General features: G+C 39.0%; 1 protein-coding gene and 1 long non-coding RNA gene across 4 annotated transcripts in view; both read left to right on the top strand.

Annotated features, from left to right (window-relative positions):
- The window catches only part of CCNY (cyclin Y), a 129,776-nt gene that overhangs the window by 3,842 nt on the left and 103,718 nt on the right, over positions 1-22,216 (top strand). Inside the window, exon 1 of one of the 3 annotated variants that reach the window (XM_071734796.1) lies at positions 18,104-18,685. The exons of the other annotated variants lie outside the window; for them this stretch is intronic. Within the exon in view, the coding sequence (XP_071590897.1) occupies positions 18,532-18,685 (154 nt within the window). The 5' untranslated portion in view covers positions 18,104-18,531. Of the gene's footprint in view, positions 1-18,103; positions 18,686-22,216 lie in introns of those variants that run through there. 3 annotated transcript variants of the gene reach the window in all.
- Positions 223-7,617, top strand: LOC139792076 (uncharacterized). The gene is made up of 2 exons (XR_011724136.1): positions 223-550; positions 1,746-7,617. It is a non-coding gene; the product is annotated as an uncharacterized lncRNA (long non-coding RNA).

Here is a 22,216-nt window from a genome sequence, read left to right as displayed (position 1 = left end):
TAACTGCAGCCTTCCTGACACAAGTGAGCCACCAGAATCTGTCGGGATCTTTGAAGCAGATCTCCTTCTATTTCTCTCCTTTGAGACCTTACAGCTTTTCTGAAGGGTGTCTACTAGAAAAGGGCCTAAGGTAAAATATGACCAGAGAGGAACAGGAAAAAAAAAAAAATCAGAATAGGGTGAGTAATACAAGCAGGCTGGACTTCTTTTTTTTTTTTTTTTTTTTTTTTTTTTTTTTTTTTTTTCTTCTGTGTTACTTGTATTAAGAATATTTTGGTCTATGCAGGGAGCCGAGCTCTGCTATATTGAGTACAGGATGAAAAGCATTAACATTGTGTCAAAGATCTTTCAAAAGTTCATTAAAATACATGGTTACCAAAGAAGGCATGGTCATAATAAAGGAAAGCTACAATGTAGGCTTTGATAAATGGAAGAAAACTTAGCTAATGAAGCCTCATTTTCTATGGTTCATTTGCAATCAGTGAATTAATTGGACTCTAACAGGAGAAAATTCCAGCTTTCTTGCTGACAAATTTTTTATATTTTGGAGGTATGTTCAACTCTTTGGAACACACCACATTTATTTGAAAGGAAAATGTATTTACAGACGAAGTGTATTTTATTAAAAAACTTAAATGTCTTGCAGACCTAAGCTGTTGGGTCTGAGGCTGTTCTCTGCCTCTGGGCTAAGCCTACAATAGTTGACTAAAGGGCAATGGAATGTACCCAGACAAATAGTTGCTGGATACTGTCTCAGATTTAAACAGCTACTGATAATTTAGCAGACTTATAGCTAGGCAAATAAATTAAAAATAGGCTGAAATATACTATTTACAAGAAAAAAAATGTCTGTCTTTACTGTTAAATTGTAGTAGGTTTGAGCAGAGAGTCTGGTATTTCTCTCTGTTAAATGTTAGTAATTTGTGACTTTTGGGCTAAATTTGAAAGAAAAATACACAATTTTTTTCCCAGCTGTTTTAGAGTGACACCTTGTGGAGTATATATGTCTACACTTAATTTCTAAACTGATTAAGCAGCCAAAGTATATTACAGAAGTAGAGAATTTCTTGTATTCCCTGGGGGGGGGAGAGGGAGAAGGAGGTAGGGGGTTGGGTGATCTATGGCTATTGAGAACACAGACTCATTTTTCCTGCTCTTTCTGTGTTAATATGTAGTTAGTAATATGTCATTTGTAATTTGATGGCCTTCTAACAGAAAAGAAAAGGTACTGACAAATTTCTATTTTGTCTTTCTGATTGTCCCATCTAGTGCAAGCCAAAATGATAATAATCTTAATTTATATAAATTTAACAATCATAGAATGTTGTCTAAATACCTAAAAAAATATATTGCAAATACTGCTGGTGAAGAATTTATTGGAATATATAGGATGGAACATAATAAACAACTTTTGTATCTTCTGAAACATAATGGTTTGAAGGGAATGGGAAATAATACAGTTTTAATCCAGGCATTTGGAAGGATCATTTTGGAAATAGAAAAGGGAAGGGGATAAAAAGTGGGAATACAGAAAAAAGGAAAAAGATAAAGGCACAGTGATGAAGAGAATCCATTCTTTAGCCTAGGTAGAATTCACGTCTCTAATAAATTGCTCCCTTTTGTATTATAACCATGAATATATAGTATTCCACCTTGTAGTCATCCCATAGTGTAGTGTTTTTCCATAATTCATATGAAGCCTGAACTGAGCTCCTAAACAGATTTTTTTTCCCCCCTGATTCAAGAGAATTAGCCAAATACATGAGATGTGAACTCAGCATCTAGAACAACAAATGAATTTCTATATGGTAAGTTAATGAGTCTGTACTAAGAAAAATAAAAAGATGTCTGTTTTCAGAATTGTTGTTACTAAGAGATTCATTTATATATTAATATAATTTAATGAACAGTCACTAATACCATGCAATTTCCAGTCCTAAATGAAGTTTTAAGTTGGTCACAGTTTAAAGCTTTTCTTAAAGTTTGTGTTGCAACAGAGAGAGTCTGAAAAGGGTATCCACTTTCACTGTAGTGTTTGAGTGCAAAGCTTATGAAGTTGATCTGTCCCAGCTGTTTTCAGCATAGTTGGGTTGACTGATGTTGGATCTGGGTATTGCTTCCCCAGACTGGAGCATTCCTGAGGTTAGAAAAGTTATCCTTAAACAACATTTAACATTAGCTCTTGCTCTTTGTCTGAGTAGATCAATTGGCTTCACATACAAAGCCTTTCTGTTTCCAGGGTGCGCCACCCCCCACCCTTTCAAGACTGAAGGAAATAAATGCTATATTTCTTTAGCCAATATTAGCTTTGGAGATGCTTAAGACTTTTATTTGGTCGCCCACATCTGCCTAAGTGCCCTGGGGAAAGTAGCTTTTCTCTCGTAACACAGCTGAGCTTTTTTCTTTTACTAACAGCAGAGTTCTCACTGTCCAAAATTAATGAGGAAGGAAGAGAAAAACCCCCCGATCTCTACTGAACATTTGTCCAAGACCATATACAAGGGAATGAGCACAAATTATTCTCATTTCTACAAGTATGGGTTTCAAGTATGGCTACAGAGTTGCTGAAGAGCTTTTTGAAGTGTGCTAATGTAACATAGGTATATGAAGGTAGGAAAAATTTTCCTCTAGCAAGAGGGGCAAACCCATAATAAAGTTATTCAAACCTGTGATCTAAAGTTTCGTAACATATTTTAAATCTGGCCAAAGTATTTCCATACCCACTCCTCTGCCCCTTGCAAAGGTTTTGAAAATATGCAATTTCAGCTGTACAGCAAATCTGAAGAGTCTGGAAGAATCAGTTTACAGCAGCTTATATATATATATATATAGGAAAAAATTGATTCCAGTGCCTATCTTTGCTGAAATTAAAAGAAAATAAACCTAGTACTTATGTGGGTTTATTATGCACTGCATAAAGACTCTGCTTTAGACAGAGGAAAACACAATTAACAGTGGCAGCATGAACTTAATTTTTTGTTTGGATATGGGCTGATTTTATTATTCTGGATTATTCTTGGAAACATCTTCATATACAGACAAGAAATCAATAATGTTTCATGAGTTATGCAATTGCATAAGAGAAATTGTATATACATCAAACAGAAAATACAAGTCAATTAATGTACCTTCTGAACAGGCACAGTAGTTAAGGATGTAGGTCACTTTTTAGAGATTAGTTATCTGAGATCTTGGGCAGATGCCCAGTGAAGTGAAACACACTTTATGGAATTGATAATGTAAGAATAATACCATTAAAATAAACCATGCATTTTGCAGAAATACAGAGAAGCGGTATAAAAACAGCAGTTCAGTTTTAAAATACATTCTTGATAAGGAAATACCCCTATTTGATAAAATATCTTCATGAGTACAGTGACTAAATCACATTTTAAATGTGATTAAAAATTATATTTTTTATAAACTCATCTGCTTTGAATCTTTAGCAATGGAATGCAAGATGAAAGGTATTCAAACATATATGACCAGGTGATACTTGCTATGGTGATATTTCATCCAGATCATCAGGTTGTGTTTTATCATGTTAGACAATAATTGTGGCATAATTATTTTTTTTAAACTTACCTAAGCAAAAGAAGAATCAAACTTCAAACCCAAAACAGCCAACCAACCCCTGTCCAACAACAAAAACGCCAAACCTAGTAAGTGCCTGGGACAAAATGAATGAGTTTACTGGAACAAATAGGATGGAAAAAATAGTGATGCTTCCCATCTTAGCCAAGTATTCAGCCTGGAGTGCTTCTCCTGGTTCTCATTCAGCACTTTTGAAGCTGAATATGTCCAATGATGAGAGAAGCAGAACTACCTGAAGGAAAGAGTGCTTCCCATCCAGAACTTGGACTGAAGATTTACTTGTGCCTCATCGCCAGAGTCTCTAGAGGGGGTGAAACCTTAAACAGCATCTCACATTAGCAATGGGACCCAAAAGAACTGCAATGGCATTTGTGGAGCTACTGTGGGAAATGCATGGCCCCCTGTTAAGGGCCAGACATTAGATCATACAGTACAATGCTGCATGTCTAAACTCCAGTGTGGTTAACTGTGTTTCTCTCTCAGCATGCACAAGCTCTTTACACAGTAAGTGACTACTTACATTAAAAATTGGAAATGTTTATAGGAGCAGGCATGGAGAGTGCAAGACTTCTTTCTTCAGACTTCTGGACAAGTTTTTTAATTGCTTGAAGGCATATTTGTCTTATATAACAATGGCCATCTAAAATCTAGGTATTCCTCTGAAGTCTAATTATCTATTTTGGTGAGGTAGCAGGCTGTGTTTCCACAGTGAAAACCATAACTCTCTGAGGATGGAATTGCTTGCCCTAAATCAAGTCCTTTCTACTGAATGTACATGCAGTTCAGAAAAGAGCTGACTTTACAATAGCTAAAGTTACTTAAGATACACCCAACACCAAAGTTATAGATTCCTGACCTTTACATTAACAGATATGTCTTGAGGAAAAAAATCTGAGAGGAACAGCTATGCTAAGGAAATGGAGATTGTATTATCAGTCAAATGGTGTGGAGATGGCAGACCCTGACTAGCATGGTAGTTAGACTCTTCCCAGAAGAGTTGAGGTTGAATATTTCATTTTAGGTAGTGAAGCCTTTCTTTAGATCTGACCTTACTACGTTATGTTTAGACAAATACAATATTCTTATTAATTCTTCTACCTTGGTGAATGCAAGTAGAAATACATTCATAAGAATAAACTACAAAAATATCTGTGACCATTAATGCTAGATAATAATTATTTATTTTCTCTTTTCTTGTCCTTATCAGATAGAATATTTTATTTAGCATAACCCATGACTTAGTAAAAACATGAGTATATCTGAGTAGTTCTTAACCTTTTGGATGTATTCTAGAAATATATTATGGATATTTACAGGGTTGGACAATAGTATAAGAGTATAACAGGACTTTACTAACTTGTGACTCTGTGAATCTTGGGAATGAGGCAAATATTTATTTAGAACCAAAAATTCACAGTCCCAGGAGAAGATTCTAAAGTGTTGTTAAGCTATTTTGTTAAAATGTGTTGGATATCTGTCAGTAAGTTGTCAGCAATGGTATGTAAATGAGAACTCACTGTTACCTGTGAAACAGTCTCACAACAACCCCCTGAAGGCTTCACAAGGTTTTGTTGTTGTTGTTAGGGATAAAGGTATAAAACCGAATATTGTACAAATTCTATATTGCAATAAAGTAGCTCAACCCATATCTCTATTCTAACCCAGATAGTTTATTTGGATTCCAGATGTCAGCTTCAAAAGTGATGTTATTCAGATGAACAACATAAATTAATAATCACAACTGATCTGAAAATGTTTGAAGTTATTTTTGTCTTTTATTTGCTGTACCACTTGCCACTGATGCTGGCAGCTTTATGACTCATGTGATTACTTCTTGTGAAGACAGAAACCTAATTGTTATCCTGTATTTAAGCATCTGTGTTCATCCTTACCAGTATCTTACAAAAACATCTTGTCTTACAGAGCTGAGCTGTGGATCTTATCTCTGCAGTTTTGTATGTCTATGACCTTTCAATCCCATCTGCAACCCAGTGGTTGTCTTACACCCTTGCAGTTTCTGTTTGTTATCTTCTGCATCTCCTTAGTTGCCAGAGAAGTACATATACTCCTTTTCCTGTAGAAAATCTCAGAGACACAGAGTTAGTCTCTACTTGCAACTTTTCAGCACCTCATTACTGTCTTTAGCAGTACTTTTCCCTTTATTACAAGAAGGAAATTGTATAGTGATAAAGGCAGCTGCTTCTTGCTAAAAATACTTGGTTTGTGTTGGAATAACACTTCATCTTTTTTAATTACACACAAAAAAGGGCACAACAGGAAAACAACCATCCAAAAAAAACCTCACACAAGAAGCCCGAAACCAAACATATGATCATATGATCATAGAATCATAGAGTTGCTAGGGTTGGAAGGGACCTCAAAGTTGATCTAGTTACAACTCCCCTGCATGGGCAGGGACACCTCCCACTAGATCAGGTTGCTCAAGGCCCCATCCAGCCTGGCCTTGAACACTTCCAGGGAGGGCACATCCACAGCTTCCCTGGACAACCTATTCCAGCATCTCACCAACCTCACAGGAAGTATTTTTTTTCCCTAATGTCTAACCTAAATTTCCCCTCTTCAAGTTCTAGAACATTGCCCCTTGTTCTCTTGATACACACCCACACAAAAAGTCCTACACCAGCTTTCTTGTAGGCCCCTTCAGATATTGGAAAGCCTCTGTAAGGTCACCTTTGAGCCTCCTTTTGTTCTGAACAACCCCAGCTTCCCCAGCCTGTCTTCATAGGAGAGGTGCTCCAGTCCTCTGTGGCTCTCCTCTGGATAGGCTCAAGGACTCTGTCCTTATGTCAATGAAACTGACTCAACAGCTCAGGAGGATAAAACCCCATATGGAAATAATGACGTTAAACTTGCCCATGATATGTTCCATTGGCCTCTTTTGAACTGAAGAGACCAGTTGTTGTGATGAAGATGCCATCTAGTTTATGGCTTTCTGTAAAAATCCACTCTGGAAATCATAAAATGAGGTGAAGCTCATACCCTCGTGATGGAAACTGGTGTGATACAATGAATGCCATTTAACTTGCATCCATGATGGCCATAATGCAGGAAGTGGTGACAGTGCCTGCTCTGTTCTGGCAAGACTTAGGTTCTCCTTGGATATGTGATGAAAGAATAGGGCTGTGTAATTAAGATGCATTTCAAAATATGAAATTGAGCAGAAAAGAATATCTTTTGTGCACTTATCTGTGCCATATTTATTACATACTGGGAACTGAAGCAAAAGCTTTGCATAAATGTGTATTTGATAATGCTTAGTTAATGGCATATATGCATTTCTCATAGTGATGTTTACTTCTGTGATGTTAGGTCTCAAATCTGTTACCCTGTAACCTAACTCCTGTTCTTGTTACATCCAGCAAGGTCTTTTCAAGGGTCATGAATAAGAACTAAATGCTACAGCAATAGTGAAATCCTGATTTCCTTAATTTATTGCCTAAGCTACGCGTAGCATGCTTGGGGATGATAGTCTTGTAAAGAAGATTCTGTAAATCTCATTGGAGTTCTGCTGAGTTCAGTGGTTAGTGAGGACACTACATTTGTAGTGCAGAAGCTTGAGCTGAGCTTGAGCTGCACACTTTTATGTGCAGAAGCTCTTAGTCCCATACCTAATATAGGGACTTCACATGAAAAATGCTAATCCAGGTTGTGCAATGCTTGTGTCAGGCCTTTTTATAGAGCTGGGTTTTGTGTTTATACAAGCCAAGTCCACTTGCTCTAGAGTCAGGTTAGGTTTTGTAGCACCAGGGCCTGAGGCCTGGCATTCTAACCCTTTTTTGTAAAAAAAATTTTGGACAAAAATTGGACAATTAGATTCTATTTTTTTCTCCTAAATAACATTTTAAACTCTCTTCAGTCCACTTTTCTTAGTCTTTATAATTTTTCATGTGTATACAGAATATAGTAATGGAGACAGCCACTACTCAGCACTATATGTGCCATGGGTAAGAGAAGCTTCAAATATTTGAATGATGTTAAGATGAATAAAATAGTGCTAATAAAGGGCCTGTTTCCTTCCTGTGTCAAATGAAAAAAATAACTGGAAAGCTTTGTCAGAGGAAGTCGGATTTCCCAGATTTCTTGGGCAAGAAGTGAATATACTTCACTGTGATATACACAGCTATGAATGCTGTGAATATACAACACTATGAAACTTTTCAGGAAAAGTGAAAAATTATGTAGATTAGATAGATAGATAGATAGATAGATAGATAGATAGATAGATAGATAGATGACATAGTAGTTCAGTCTGGACATATCTGAATCTAGAAACCTTGGACAAAATCTGAAAACCCTTGACATTTGAATATAAAACATTTCCAGGGGAAGTCCCATATGTGTATACTCTCTTTGTAAGTAGAAGTTTTACTGAGATACTCAGGAAAATACACAAGCGTCCTTGTCTCAATAGTGCCTAGAACTAAACCTGCCCACTATTAACTTGTAGTACAGGAACTGAAGATGTCATTTTCCTCTTCTTTCAGGTGGAATTCAGTAAACCTGGGAAACTACTCCAAAGAAGCTAAGATTTAGTTCTTCCATATTATTCTTGTTCTACAAGTGTGTGAAAATTATTTTTCTAGGACTCTGAAGCCAACACTTCCATAAAAATAACCCTGTATAATCCCAAAGGCATTAGTAAGAATTGAGCGAGCTTTGCATTCGCAGGCCTTTTCTCAAAGGGAAAATCACTTCAAATTTATTACAATTGGTTATTTCCTAATGTAATATATTTTAGTTGTTTTTGTGTAGGGATCAGCCAGATACCATTCTCAATCTTCTCTATTGCATTATCTCCTTTACCACTCAAGCTAGATTGCTAGAAGTCAAGACTAGCATGACATCACAATTAGGGAAACAGAAGCAAGTAGTTTGCCATTTCCATGTGTTTAACTGATCATAAGCTGAAGTGGGTGGGTGATTGTGCAGTAGCTGTTAACATTTTCTTTCAGAAAAGTGGCAGGAAAAAAGATTTAGTTTCACTTGATAGCATAGATTCTCATTTCCAGATGAGCTTTTTTCTATTATTGGAAATATGTAATTCCTGATGTAACATTATGATTGTATTTTTCCTTCAGCAAAGCAGAAAGCATGAGATCTTTTACTTAAAAATACATTTCCAAAATTATATGAGCAGCGGTCCAGCAGCTCTTCTTGTGAAATAGTTCAGAATTATTATTTCCAGCATGGTAGATAAAGATAACAGGATTAATAAAAAGCAAGTGCTTGTTTCAATAGGTGTATTGCATAGTTCTGATTCTTAATCTGTGCTCAGCAATGTGTGGTTTTCCAGGTTCTTGAAGTAGAAGCCAAGGCTATAACCAATATAGAGGGAATGACACATTGCAACATTTCACATAAACTGCTGAAGGTATAGTTGTCAGGCACTACTCAAATTCTCTTGATTAAAAATACTGCCTTGCTTTTATTTCAGAATCTTACTTGGAAAAAACAGTGAGATGTCCTGGAAAAGGAAGTAGCAGTATAAGAGCACTAATAAACAGAGAGGATTGATGAGAATACATTTGCTCGCAGAGCTTCTGTCTCAGTCACTCAAGCCCCTTGAGTGAGACCATGACCCAGAAAAACAGTTGTATCTTTCTATTTTTCCACTGCTGCTAGTGACATCAGCACAAACTGCTTGGTACGCTGTGTTAGAAACCAGTTGAAAGCTTTTTTGGCTGATTTAGCTTCAACCAGAACAGACTCCTTATGTAGCTGCTTATGACCCCACCACTAATAAGGTTGGCAGAGGGCAATAGACATGCACACGAGAGATGGGGGCAGCCAGTTTTGTAACAGTGCACACATGACTTAAAATGAATTTCAGATAGCATATTTTAGCTTTCTGGGGAGATCAGTGTAAAAGCTAGGAAACTACATCACTGGAGGAAGCAAAAGTTCACACCTTGTACATTTATGTGCAGAAGGAAATAATACAATGATTTTCCTTCCTCTGGTCACGTACTGTGCTTTGCCTCAGGAGAAGGAAAGGATGATTTCATGTCTTTTTATGTTTGCCATTTTGAAACAACTTGCATACCATTAGTACAGTTTAGGAGTTCTGTATATTGGAAACTTCTGCTGTAGTGAGATTTTTAGTAGTGAGATTTTACACTGTTTGCAACATAACCTAATTTGTATGAAAAAAGATTAATATTCTTAATAAATACAGACAAGCTAAAACTGATGGGTAGAGTGATGATACAGTGAATTGCTATTCAGGCTAGGTCTTGGAGTTGTTGGGAATCTCTCTATTGACATATCCTACAACTTAGGTTTTAGTGATAAATTATTCCACAGGCTCCCTGGCACATCACTGCTTCAATAGTATCTGGAGTTTTATACATAAAGCTTAAGCATGTATAAAAGCAGGGTATTGGGGAGAGTGAGTGACTGGAGCGAGGCAGTTAATTCTTTTGATTAAGGGTATAGATCAAGCTCAAGGAGTCTGTGAGCTCTAAGACTTTAGATGAATGGTAGAAAATGGGTTTTTTTTTGATTATTTTTATGACTAATTTTTTCTCCTTTTGTTTGCTACACAGCCAGCAGCATGATTTATTCTGAGCCTTGACACATTGCCAGCACATATTTGATGAGAAATACTACCCATCACCAAGATGCATATTTAAGCTATGTAGGCAGTCCCATACCAGCTGTGAATTCTTAACATATCTCAATCTGAAAAACTGGGAAAATGATGAAACTGGTTTACAGATTCAGAGAAAATACTGTATTATCACTATGCATAAACTACCATACTTAAACTGTGAGATGTATCTTTAGCAACTTTATTATTGATAAATGCAATGAAGCTGGAGATGAGAGACAGTAAAACTTGAATACAGTCAAAACAGTGGATTTCATTAGCTTCAAATCTTTAAAAGCCAATTGCAAACATCTGACCTGGATTACCTAGGCACTTCAAAGGCAGAATTTTGCTTTGAACTCTTGTACCAAGTTTTGCAATTTGTGTAATCCATCCATTATTGTAAATTATTTTAATTCAGACATTGCAGAAATGTCTTTTTTTATTGGGCTTTTGCCATTTATTGAAAAGATCATGCTGCTATTTTAGAAGTTTTATAATAACATTTGAAGAAAACTTGCATATGCTTATAGACAGATATTCTGGCTTGTATGATACAAGATCCCTTTCTGGTTTAAAGAAGAATTTAAGGAGGTTTGTCTTCTCAGTTTGGAGCCAAGCATATATAGGCATTTGTACTTTATATACTTTCATGTTAGTTAATAGAATTTAGTAAATTGTCAAAATATGTAATGGTTCCAACTTCCTGGAATGTGAAAATTCTGGTGTCTCTGTCCTGTACAGCTGAGCAGCTTTAAAATACAGGGACAGATGCATCACTAACTTATTATTTTTTTTTAACGTGTTACATTCATGAATGCAACAAAATTATGCTACAATAAACATGGTGTTACACTGAACTGGGTCTCAGAAAAGACATGTTTTAATGCACCTTGTTTCCTGTAGTCCTTCTCGAATAGTATTTTATGAGTGATAGAGGTGTAACAGCAGAGGACACTGGTCAAGTGTTAGCTGAAGAATTCCACCAGAGGACAGCATCAACTTAAAAAGAGTGAGATAGATCCTTATTTGAGATAAAAATGTCAATGTCTTCATAAATTATATTCTCTGAAGTGTAATTCATATTTACTAGATTCTCCCCCATGGTAGTCAGCAGTTTTCTACAGAAATTGCTAGGCTGAGTTCCCCACTTAACTACTTGCTGCTAGATGCAATGGCAAATCTCAGAGCCTTCTGGCTGGCCAGCTGCTAGAATTCCAGAGCTGCCACAAGGACTGCAGGATAGTGAAAATATATAATAATTTCCTCAAGAGTTTAATATGTATTCTGGTTTGTATTAAGAAGCATCTTTAAATGAGTCCTTTTGTTTTTTGATTATTTAGGATAATCTCACAATTGCATTAGAGTACTTTATTACTTGTACTTCTTGGTTTTATTTTTTTTTTGTTTGCTAGAACACTCTCTTCTTTATTTTACCATGTGGTCCTCCTCCTTTATCTGCTTCTGTTCTTGTCACCTTCAACTGTGTTAAATAGATTCACAGATGTCCAGAGGGAAGTGTTTGTAGATCAGTGCCTAATTTTCCCAGGCCCTTTTTGCAGACTCTGGTGATTTATACCAACTCTGAAAAACAACTTTTTAAACCTATGAGCTTACTATTCTCATGTTGGCATTTCTTCTATCAACTGATGTATCTGCTTGTTGAGTGATGATGACAGCAAAGTTAGTAGAGTGGCAAAATGTGTTACAACATACTAGCATTTGTTTTTACATTTGATGAGAGGTACAGGCACTGTCTGTATCAAGCAGTGTTAGAGTGCAGAAGAGGTATCATGGTAGAAGAGAATATCTACAATTACAGAGTAATACAGCAGTTTTATTTATTTTGCCCCCTTTCCTTTGCACATGAACAACTTGGTGTTCTAAAGATTTTAGTCTTAAAATTACCCTTTGATACAATGAGACTAAATTGTCATTTCTCTGAAAGGGACCTGAGAAACAGGCATGAAGGAGTTTTTAATGGTCTTGCACACGGTCTTCAGTGGAGCACAAAAATTAATGATAGCAACTTAAGTAAAACTAAAGCAAACCTTACCTAGTTAAGGTAGGAAGCTTTTCCTTCTTTTTTTTTTTTTTTTTTTTTTTGTTTGTTTGTTTGTTTGGTTTGGTTTGGTTTTGGTTTTGGTTTGTTTTGTTTTCTTTTTGTTTTCTCATTTTTTATTTCACCTCTTATTTGAAAATTAACTGAGAAAAGTCTGTTTTCACTCAATACAGATGTTAATACTTAACAGACCTTTACTCAGTTTGAGAACGTGTTTCACAGGAACAGTTCTTCAGATGAGTGTGTACAGTTCACCCTATGTAGTTTCCCTGTCTCTGAAGCCTTTAACTTTTCTTCACATTTGTCCTTCAAACAAAGCCTCTGTTACTCTAGTTAAAAAGGTTGGTCTTCTGGGGAGCTGTAGGCTAAAGTAATAAACTTCCTTGATGCTCTTCTTCATATAGAGGCTCATCCTGAGCACATGTATGTATAGGCACAAGCTTTTCTGGTGAGCTGTGCTTCTGAATACTTGAATCCCTTGCATATTACCCTGTATTAGTTCACAGTATAGGACTTGTAAGCTCATATTACACATGAATGTTTGTAACTGCCAGCTGCCATACTAGACTCCAAATTGCTAGTTATTGAGAACTATGAAATCAAAACAGATCAACAGATAGATATCCTTTTACAGAATGGATTCTTGTAGAAGCAAAAAGGACTAAAACACAGTAGGCTCTTATTCATACTCCATACAGACTCCCTATTTGACAAGTCTGTTGTGGCAGTGCTGACTTTTACAAATTATTTTGTTTTGTTTAGTTAGGCTTTGCTCTTCTAGGGGGTTTATTGTTCAAGATGGGGCACTTCCACTCTCAGTCATAGTTATCACACCATACTATTGGGTGATTATTGCTCCTAATGTGCCAAGATCTCAGACTAAGAAAAGGCAGCCAGTCCTGACATAGGAAGACACACCCTGGGACAACAACCACTAAGCAGGGAGACAATGAAGAGAGAAAAAACACAGAGACTGTATGGGATTGTGCTCTGTCTGCCTATGACAGTAGCATCAGGGGCAATGTTATTTTTCCCCAGTAGTTTTCCAATATAGTTATTCCATTCACTGATGAATTAAGTATATGTGAAACTGTGGAAAGCTAATCAAGTCAAATTCCACCCAGATGGTTAAATCCAAGTGCCTGTGCCTTCTTCAACAATGTGAAAGCAACCATGGTACAATTTGCTAAACTGACTCCTCCCCCCACATCCCCACAGCAGATCTATGCTGAATGGGTGATCTTCCCTTGTATGAATAATATGTGGGTTTCTGACCGCTTCCAAATGCAGATCTTATCTTGTTCCATCCCTGAAGAAATAAAATGTAAACCCCACAAATATATACAAAATATATAAGTATTCCAGTATAGTTGCTCTTTAAATGCTTCACCTAAATCAATGAACAATCTCTCCCTAGTTGAGGGGGAAACTGCCTCTTGCTTGCATCAGTGATTTTAAGCTACTGAATAATATGGCAATAATAATAATGAAAAATAATATAATATAAACTTATCTCAGATATATACACTTAGGGAAGTATACCAACACCTTCTCTCTGGTGTATCATCTTCATTCTTGCATTGACTATTTCCTCCTGTATAGTACATTACAACTGATAGTATCCTTTAGTTGCCATGCACTTCAGAGCAGGACCTTGACTTTGAATTATTGCCTAGAACAGTATCTCTTCATTGGCTAGCACAAGGTTAATACCCTAATTTATGCACTAAATTTAAATACATGAAGCAGGGAGGCCAGAATTCTTCCTTTATCTTCAAAAGAAAGCTTGATTTATTCTTTACATGTTTCTCTGTGATTCAAGTAAAGTACTTGGTTTCTGAGAAACAAGAATGCCATTCACCTAAGGACTAACTTCACTAATATCTAGCTTTAAAAATACTCAAATTAGAACACTGGGCAGTAATGTGCATCTCCTGCATACTTCCTGCTAGGTCTTGATGTCTTCCCTGTGAACAGTATCTGAAGCTATCTGCTAAGTACCACAGAAACCTCCAGTTATCTCTGATGACAGCACAGTAGTTGGGGTAGGCACCGAAAGGCCTTCAGAGAACTTGTGATAAGGCTGAAAGGACAATTTTTGAGAAGCACTGGATTTTTCCCTCCAAGAAAGAAAAGAAAGCCTTAATCGTAGAAAAATCACCACCCTAAGCAAATGGGAAGTCTGCCACAGGACTAGTCCAGCCATATCTATAGGGGTGGGAATCTAACACATGATCCACAAATGCATCCTCTTGAGTAACACAGTGAGAGGCTTTGCCATCTGGGTGGGTCAGCATCAAGCATGATGCATTCTGAACTTGCCTTGAAGAAGAAATTCTTTTATTGCTACTGAGTTTAGGCTTGTAACAGTAAATGTAAGTAAAAGCAAACAATTATCAGAAAGATAATTAACATTCCTCACAGTTCACCACTGTTAATACTGTAGTGAAAAGAGATTTAGCTACTACAAACAAGAGAATTTTAGCTATGACCCAGCTGACCAGCCAGATCACTTTTTAAATAGGAATGTTCATTTTAAGCTTTTGTTTAAACTCCATGCAACGAGTGGCTCAGTGACAAATTTGACCATGTAGCATTTTAGCGCAAGTGCTTGCCCAAATCGCTGGTAGGACTGTGATTAAACATTAGGTGGCGGTGTGGGGAAGGTATTGGGTGACAGATTTCTCAGACTGTATTTGAAAGACAGCCGAATCAAAAGATCTGGTTGTCACCAACCATTTATCTTAAGGAATTTTTTTTTAAAGTGTGCTTACACTCACTACACAGAAAGTAGTTTTGGATAAAAGAAAATTTTGATCTACTCAAAATAGATAAAACTCTCATATAAGCAAAATTGCCCTACATCTGCTTGCTTTGAAACACATTTTTCGATGCTCTAGGTTTACTTCAAGCACAAAATTTAATGGATCACATTGATATTTAACCTACTAAAATTAATTTTCTTCTGTATAGTGGAGATGCTAGATATTAAAAAATATCTTTGTGCAGGAATAAGCCTCATGTAAACAGAGGTACCTCAGTGCTGAGCAATCTTGAAAGCCTTGGCCTTAGTTGAGAAGCTTTATGGTGCTCCCCAGCTGATGAATTAAGTTGCTCAGGGGCACAAACTCATTACTTTACATAATCCTAAATCTCAGGAATGGAATGGTCTCTAATTGAAGAAAGATACAAAAGATCTTCTTGTGACATACATGATACCTCAGCATGTCACTAAGGTACAGTGGACAGTTTTTGCTTTACTGCACCCATATTTATCAAATAATGCAATTACATTTGCCTCATACACTTGGTATATCTGAAATAAAGTAATCCTAATTGGAAACCTAATATGCTCTTCTGACACATATTTCACCTATATTCTTTTCTTAGCTCTTATATACCAGCAGGAGACCATTACCAGCAGCAGTCCCTTTCTTTGACTTTAAATATGTGTTGTAACATCTTTGGCACTATAATGTACTTCAGCAAGCTCCTTAGGGTGAATGAACAGAGGAGGAATAAAAGTATATGAAAATTCAGAACAAAAGACTGCCAAGTAAGAAAATAGGTAGCTACATAGTGATTACATGGCAACAACTGATCATTCCAAGTTTTAAATAATTTCAATTTAAAAGCATTTTATATGTTTACTTTTAAAATATTAGCTTTACATATTGACCAAAGTTTAAATAATTATTTTAATGAAGAAAACGTGTCTTTTAAAGCTCTACTGATTTACTTATAGAAGCAGACTGCAGTTAACCCATTTGCATCACTATGTTGTTGCTTGTTTTGTTTCAAAGCCTATGAAAATTGTGAAATAAGTATAAATTGCAACATTTAGCTAAGGATTTGCCACACTAGATTTAGAGCTGTTAAGAAGTTTCTAAGTAATTAGGGATTATTACATGTTTCCTGTATGTATGCCCCAAAAATTTAGTGGGATTGGCAAGACAAGGCAACACAATGGCTTTCCAGTTAACATTCCCCAAGCATGTACTTTAAAGACAAGGGCCCTGGTACCCTGAGAGTGAACATGCTGGGAGACTACTTACCTAGTCAGAAAGGTCATAAATGTGTAAGTGTCCCCAGTTACTGCAAGAAGGTAAAATTTAACAGGGCAGGCCAGGGAGCCATGGCAGGCAGGCAAGCAAATAATTATTCCACAGATATATCTCTAGTTATTTAGAGGTTCTCCTGTGAGATGTGATAAGCTAAGAATAGCAGTGTATTCTGTTGTATATATACTAAGATGACTTGACTCTTACAAAATTGTGTTTGAAATTTTCTGATTGCTGTTTATGCCCTTCAAGATTTAATCAGCTCTGCCAACAAGAGCAGAATTAATGCCCAATTCTGGTCTGAGCAGAAGAGCAGGCCCTGTGGACAGCTGAAGAACAGGGTGTGATCCAGGGAGGAGCCAAAGGACCAGCAGTAAGCAAGGACCTACATAGTAGTGGGGGTGACCATAAGTTACCATGAGGTCCTACAAGATAACATTTCTGAACCAGAGCACCAGCAAAGCTTTAATTTCCTTTTGTTTAGATTCAAACATCTGGAGACACTAATACACAAAACATGTTCAACTTATTCATCTTGAGCTACTCAAACACAAAAGGGACAATGTAACTCAACAAACCCATGCTTGGAGAGGTGTCACAAAATTAGTCACAGAAAACAACCTTGAAGTATTCTTTTGTAATTGTCTTTCTTGCCATTACTTTGTACCCCACAATGGTACATTTTCATCATTTAAACATTCAAAGGTAGCTGAAAATTAAAATTTAATTTTTCTTTGTGATGCATGATCTTAAAAAAAATAGGATGAAAATTTGGAAGTCTTTTGTGTAATCATATTTCTTGAACAGATCTTTGAAAACATCAGACATCATGAGATGCCTGGAAGAGTAACAACTATTGGTTCTCTAGACATGGAGCTGTAAGTCAAAGCATTTTTTATAAATACACAAAAGTGTTTTTCTCTTATAAAATTATCAGTGTATCTACCATGACTCAGACCTCCAGTAGTCATGAGATTTACTTAGACTACAGCTATTCTATAAATAAATAAAACCAAACTAATAAAAAGCTTGCACAAGCCCCATCATTAGCATTCCACTGATACCAAAAAGGTGGAACTTGACTGGGAAAACTCTGAACACAGGGAAAGAGGTGTGTGATAGCACACTCACCCCTTCCATCCTCTTTGGCCAGGTATCTTCGGCACCATCAGTCTAAAGAAATTCTTAAGTTCTCAGAGAATTCGTACAGTCTTCAAAAAGCAAAGAAACGTGGGTGAAAATGATCTGCTGGACACAGCTCCTAAACCGTGGGGTGGGTTGTCTGGTCCCTCGGCTGTCAAGGCCTGGATCAGAGGCCGAATGGCGAAGCTGCTGGCGGGGCGGGGATGCCGTGATGGGGGCACCGCCATGGGGGGCTCCTGAGGAGCCCACACCCACTAAGCCATCCACTGCGGCTCCCTCAGCTCCCGACAGGCAGCAGCTGCTGCCACCCCTTCCCTTCCCTTCCTTTCTCAAGCAACGTGCTTTGGTTTTATATTATGTAAAAATGTGCGTGGATGGGGGGGGGAGGACACGACGGGCAGGGGACGCGCAATGCAGAAGCGCTGGGTTCCCGCCAGCTGGCGGTACGGCCGCGGCGGGGCCGCAGCCCCTTCAGCGCCGGAAGCCCCTGGCTGGGCCGCCGCCGAGGGCGGGCTCCCCCAGCAGGGCCGGAGACTGCCGCGGGTGTCCCCTCTGCCCAGCCGGGCACCGCCGTCTCCCGGGAGCGGGCACTGCTGTGGCTGCCGCTTTCGCAACCCGGCTGCCGGGAGGCGTTACCGCCCGCTTGAACCGGAACCGGTTAGCGGGGGCCGCCCGGGGCGGCTGCTGCGGCTGCCGCTGCCGCGGAGGCTGCGTGCGTGGAGCGGGCCCAGCGGCTGCACGGGGGCGGGGGAGGAGCGCGGCGGCCCCGCCGCCGGCGATGGGGCTGTGCTTCGGCGGGCCCTGCGCTGCCTGCCCGCCGAGGAGGGCTTAGCTGCCGCAGCCCACGCCGGCGGGCCGCGCTGCGGGGCTGCCTCCGCGGATGAACCGCCGGGGGGACCCGCCGGCGAGTGCAGCCGCAGGGCGCCGCAGCCGCCGCCTCTTCCCCCGCCGCTCCCCCTCCTCTCCGCCGCTGCCCATGGCTTCCAGCCGCCCCTGCTGACCGGCCGCCCCTCGTCTCCTCCCGAGCCGGGCCGGGCCGGGGCCGGGGCCAGACAGAGAAGATGGGGAACACCACCTCCTGCTGCGTCTCCTCCAGCCCCAAGCTGCGCAGGAATGCCCACTCCCGGCTGGAGTCCTACCGCCCCGAGGCCGAGCTGAGCCGGGAGGACACGGGCTGCAACCTGCAGCACATCAGTGACCGGGAGAACATCGACGGTGAGGGCGGGCGGTCCGGGGACCCCTTCCCCTTCCTACCCTTCCCTGCGGCGCGGCCGCGGTTGTGCCCCGTGTGGCTTCTCCGCGGATGGGCTCAGTCCGGGCGCTGAGCCCGGGTGTCCCTCCGTGCCGCGGTGGCCCGGGTTTGTCCCCATGTCCGCCCCTGTGGGGCTTGAGGGATGTCGCGGTACATCTGTGCGGGATTTGTTCTCCAGACCCGCTCCTTCTCTTAGACAGAAGCGTGTGGCGGTGTGCGGGTCCCTTCCAGCCAGGGCCAGGTAGCGTGCCCCCCGCCCAGCCGCATCCTTTGGCAAGGTGAAGTTTTTTGGTGCCTGGGCTGTGAAGCCAAGACCCTTCTCCCTCCTTGGCGGGGGTTGAGGTGTCATTGTGGACACTCATCCGCGCTGCCGAGGCTCGGGTCACTTGAACAACAATCTGGGGGTGCCCAGGGAAGCGTCCCTCATCGCAGGGCTGGCAGCGCAGTCCCTGCTGTACCGAACCAGCGTCACCCGCCGGGGATGTCACCTGCCAGGCCTCTCTGCAGGGGTGAGAATTTTAAGGACAAACCCTGCCAGCAGCAGAAGTGGGAGAAATGTTTCCCATGACAACCTTCTCCTCCAGTGACTTTTTCTTCCCCCGTTACTGTCATGATGAGGCACTGCTCTCTGAAATCATGAGTACTTCCTTTCCATCTCTTTCTCTGCAGTGATACTCAAACAAGCCATATTCCTGCTGGTTTAGCAATTACTGAATGGGCTGTTGGTTTGGATAACCAGAATGCAGCTTTAAGTTTTGGTTTAATGTATATATGTAATTTAGTTTTCGATTAGCTGAAGTATTTAGCCTTAGAACTTTACTTGGTAAAAGGTCAGTAATCTCATGGATTACTTTACATGAACTGCCTTTGGTAGAAAGCCAGAAAGAGGGACTTTGGTGTGCTTCAGTTTGCCCTCCACATTTTTTTCATATCTTATTCAATTGTAATTTTATTAGGGAGTTCGATGTTAAGTCATTTCTTGACACTGGCAAAGTTATTCAGCCCTTAGAGGCAGAGGAGTTCCATCTCTGGTTAAGATTATTTCTTTTAATTTCTTTTATTTAGATACATTCTGGAAATATGAATGTTTTTCAGATGTCTTTTCTACATGCAGCTGAAAAATTGGAGGGTAACAAGATCAGTAGGTCTGGTCTGAGAAGCTAGGGAGATGAAAGAAACATTGTTGATCTATGAATGATTAATTCTTCCAACACCAGTGTTGTCCAGCATAGCAACATGATGGTACAGATCTCTCCAACTATGCCAACACACTCTGCAGTGAAGTTTTTTTCAGAGATATGTGAGGCTTTTTGCATTGTTCCAGATAGCTGGTGCTTTTTTTTGTTTTTTTGGTTTTTTTTCCAGTTTGGAAGAAACACATAGGTGGAAACAGTAAGTCCATGTGAAATATGTTAAACTGTGCATGTAATAGAGATAACTTCATGCATCTTAGTAGTTTTTTTGGAAAAAAACTCCCAACCTGTATTTTTGGATGTTTCATTTGCTGGCTCAAGGCATGTATATATTCTGTCTCTCTTCTCTAAACTGTGGCATGTTTCAAGCCTGGACTGTAACCTGTTGTTACAAAACAGAAACTGCATTTATTATAATTCATTTCTTAAGTTGGTTGGTTTTGATCTGCAACTGTTGTTAGTGCAATGTTATAATTTCAAATGGCCAATCTGCCTTTGATTATGAAAAAGAGAAAACAAGCCTTGCTTTAGTCTTGTCCCTTTTTTTGTATAGAATCTGAGAAACAAAATTTCACTTGAGGAGACTGATGCACAGTAATGTCTGTAAACACAAAACAACTGGAGATGCTCTTTTGAAGTGTGCATTGTTGCAGGTCTGGAGTCATAATCACTGACAATCTTTCAGTGAAAGATGGTAGACTTAAATGTGATAAGGTGATATTGTGTTCCTGCAATTTTGTTTTCTCTTAAACAAAATGTTATATTTTTGTTAGATTTTTTTTGAAGTTGTATGGCATACGATTGTTTACAGATGAGACCCTGGAGTGGGAAACTAGTGGAACTGTTTGAAATTAACCAGTCTTATATACTTCCTTGGGAAATATTAATCAAATCTGCATTGAGGATCATGCCTTTGAATTGTCTCCTGTAGCTGAAGTACACTACCCAATCCAGTAATAGTTTTTCAAAGAATGGCTGGAAGAATCCAATTTCAGTAGGAATAGGTTTTATAGTAAGATTTTTACCTCTGTTTCTCTGGTACCTTGTTAGAAACTCTCAATTTGTATAATATTAACAGGTGTTTATGAAGTGGTATCTGAAAGAGAAGGGAATTTTAAGATATTTGATTGGGAGGAAATAATCAAATGGCTTATTCTGGAGAATGATGAACTTCTTCCTTTGAACTTATATAAAAATTTATCCTTGTGTAAAATTGCCTCTGAGTATTGTGCAGTCAACATAGTTTTTTTATTTGTTTTTTTTCATTGCTGTTGTGCAGGCTCATGATAATGAAAGACACCTTACAGATTTTTACTTCTTTTTTTTTTTTTTTTAAAAGGGCCAGAGGATAACTGTGATGTACAGAGGTTACCATCTGGTTTTCATAATTTATTGCTGAGGGGGATGGGGACCTTCAACATTTTTCAGTGCTTCACATTAAAAAATCCACTGTAAGAAAATTATGGCAGTGGAGTCAAGACTTGCAGATTCCTAGCTGTTTGCCATTAAGACATTTTTTTACAGAAGTGTTAATGACAGCAGTAAGTAAAATGGTAGAAACCTTACTGTGTCAGATTTTGTATCTCATTTGCATATAAACTTTTGTCTATGCAGGCCATATAAGCATCTTGGTGTTATTCTTTACATCAGCAGCTCTCACAGTCAGACCCTCTGTTGGTTTAACTTGTGAAAAAGCAGCTGGTGCTGATGTGCTCAAATAGGTATCATTTTTTGAAGAATGATTCCTGTAGTAAATTTTCAAGCATGGAGCTGTAGGGAGGGGACAAAGGGGGTGTCTTACCACAGATGTGATGGCATGAAGCAAAGCTGATACCCCATAGTGAAACTGACAAATGTGCTCTTTTTGAAATAGAGACTAGGTGGAGAGTTCATGGGGTAGTTGAAGGAAAGACATTTTTAATGATTAGCCCCTCCCTTATCTTATCCTTTCCTCTATCTTCTCCCCTTTGACCCCCTAAAAAATCTGATTTTCCTCCCCTCCCCATAGTCTGCTAATATCACTATGAGATTTTAATTGCTTGTTCAAATAATGTCACCCTCTGTAACTGTGCATGACTGATAAACCTCTTCAGCCCCTTTTCATGCTGGGCCAATCATGTTAATTTTTTCCTGAATAATACAGAGGCTCATAAGAGTGTACTGTTTTTTAGAAGCCATTTATTTGTTCATTTACATATTTTTTCTCCACCTTCTTGAAGCTGGCATGTGTCTCTGAAATGAGATTAGTTAGTATTTGTGTGTCATTGTCTATTAAGTTTTATAAGAATTATGGAATTCTAG

This window comes from Heliangelus exortis, chromosome 2 (genome assembly GCF_036169615.1).
Source record: "Heliangelus exortis chromosome 2, bHelExo1.hap1, whole genome shotgun sequence".
Classification (NCBI taxonomy): Eukaryota; Metazoa; Chordata; class Aves; order Apodiformes; family Trochilidae; genus Heliangelus; species Heliangelus exortis.
Note: the sequence above shows the minus strand (reverse complement) of the source record. Positions and strands in the feature narration are given on the sequence as shown.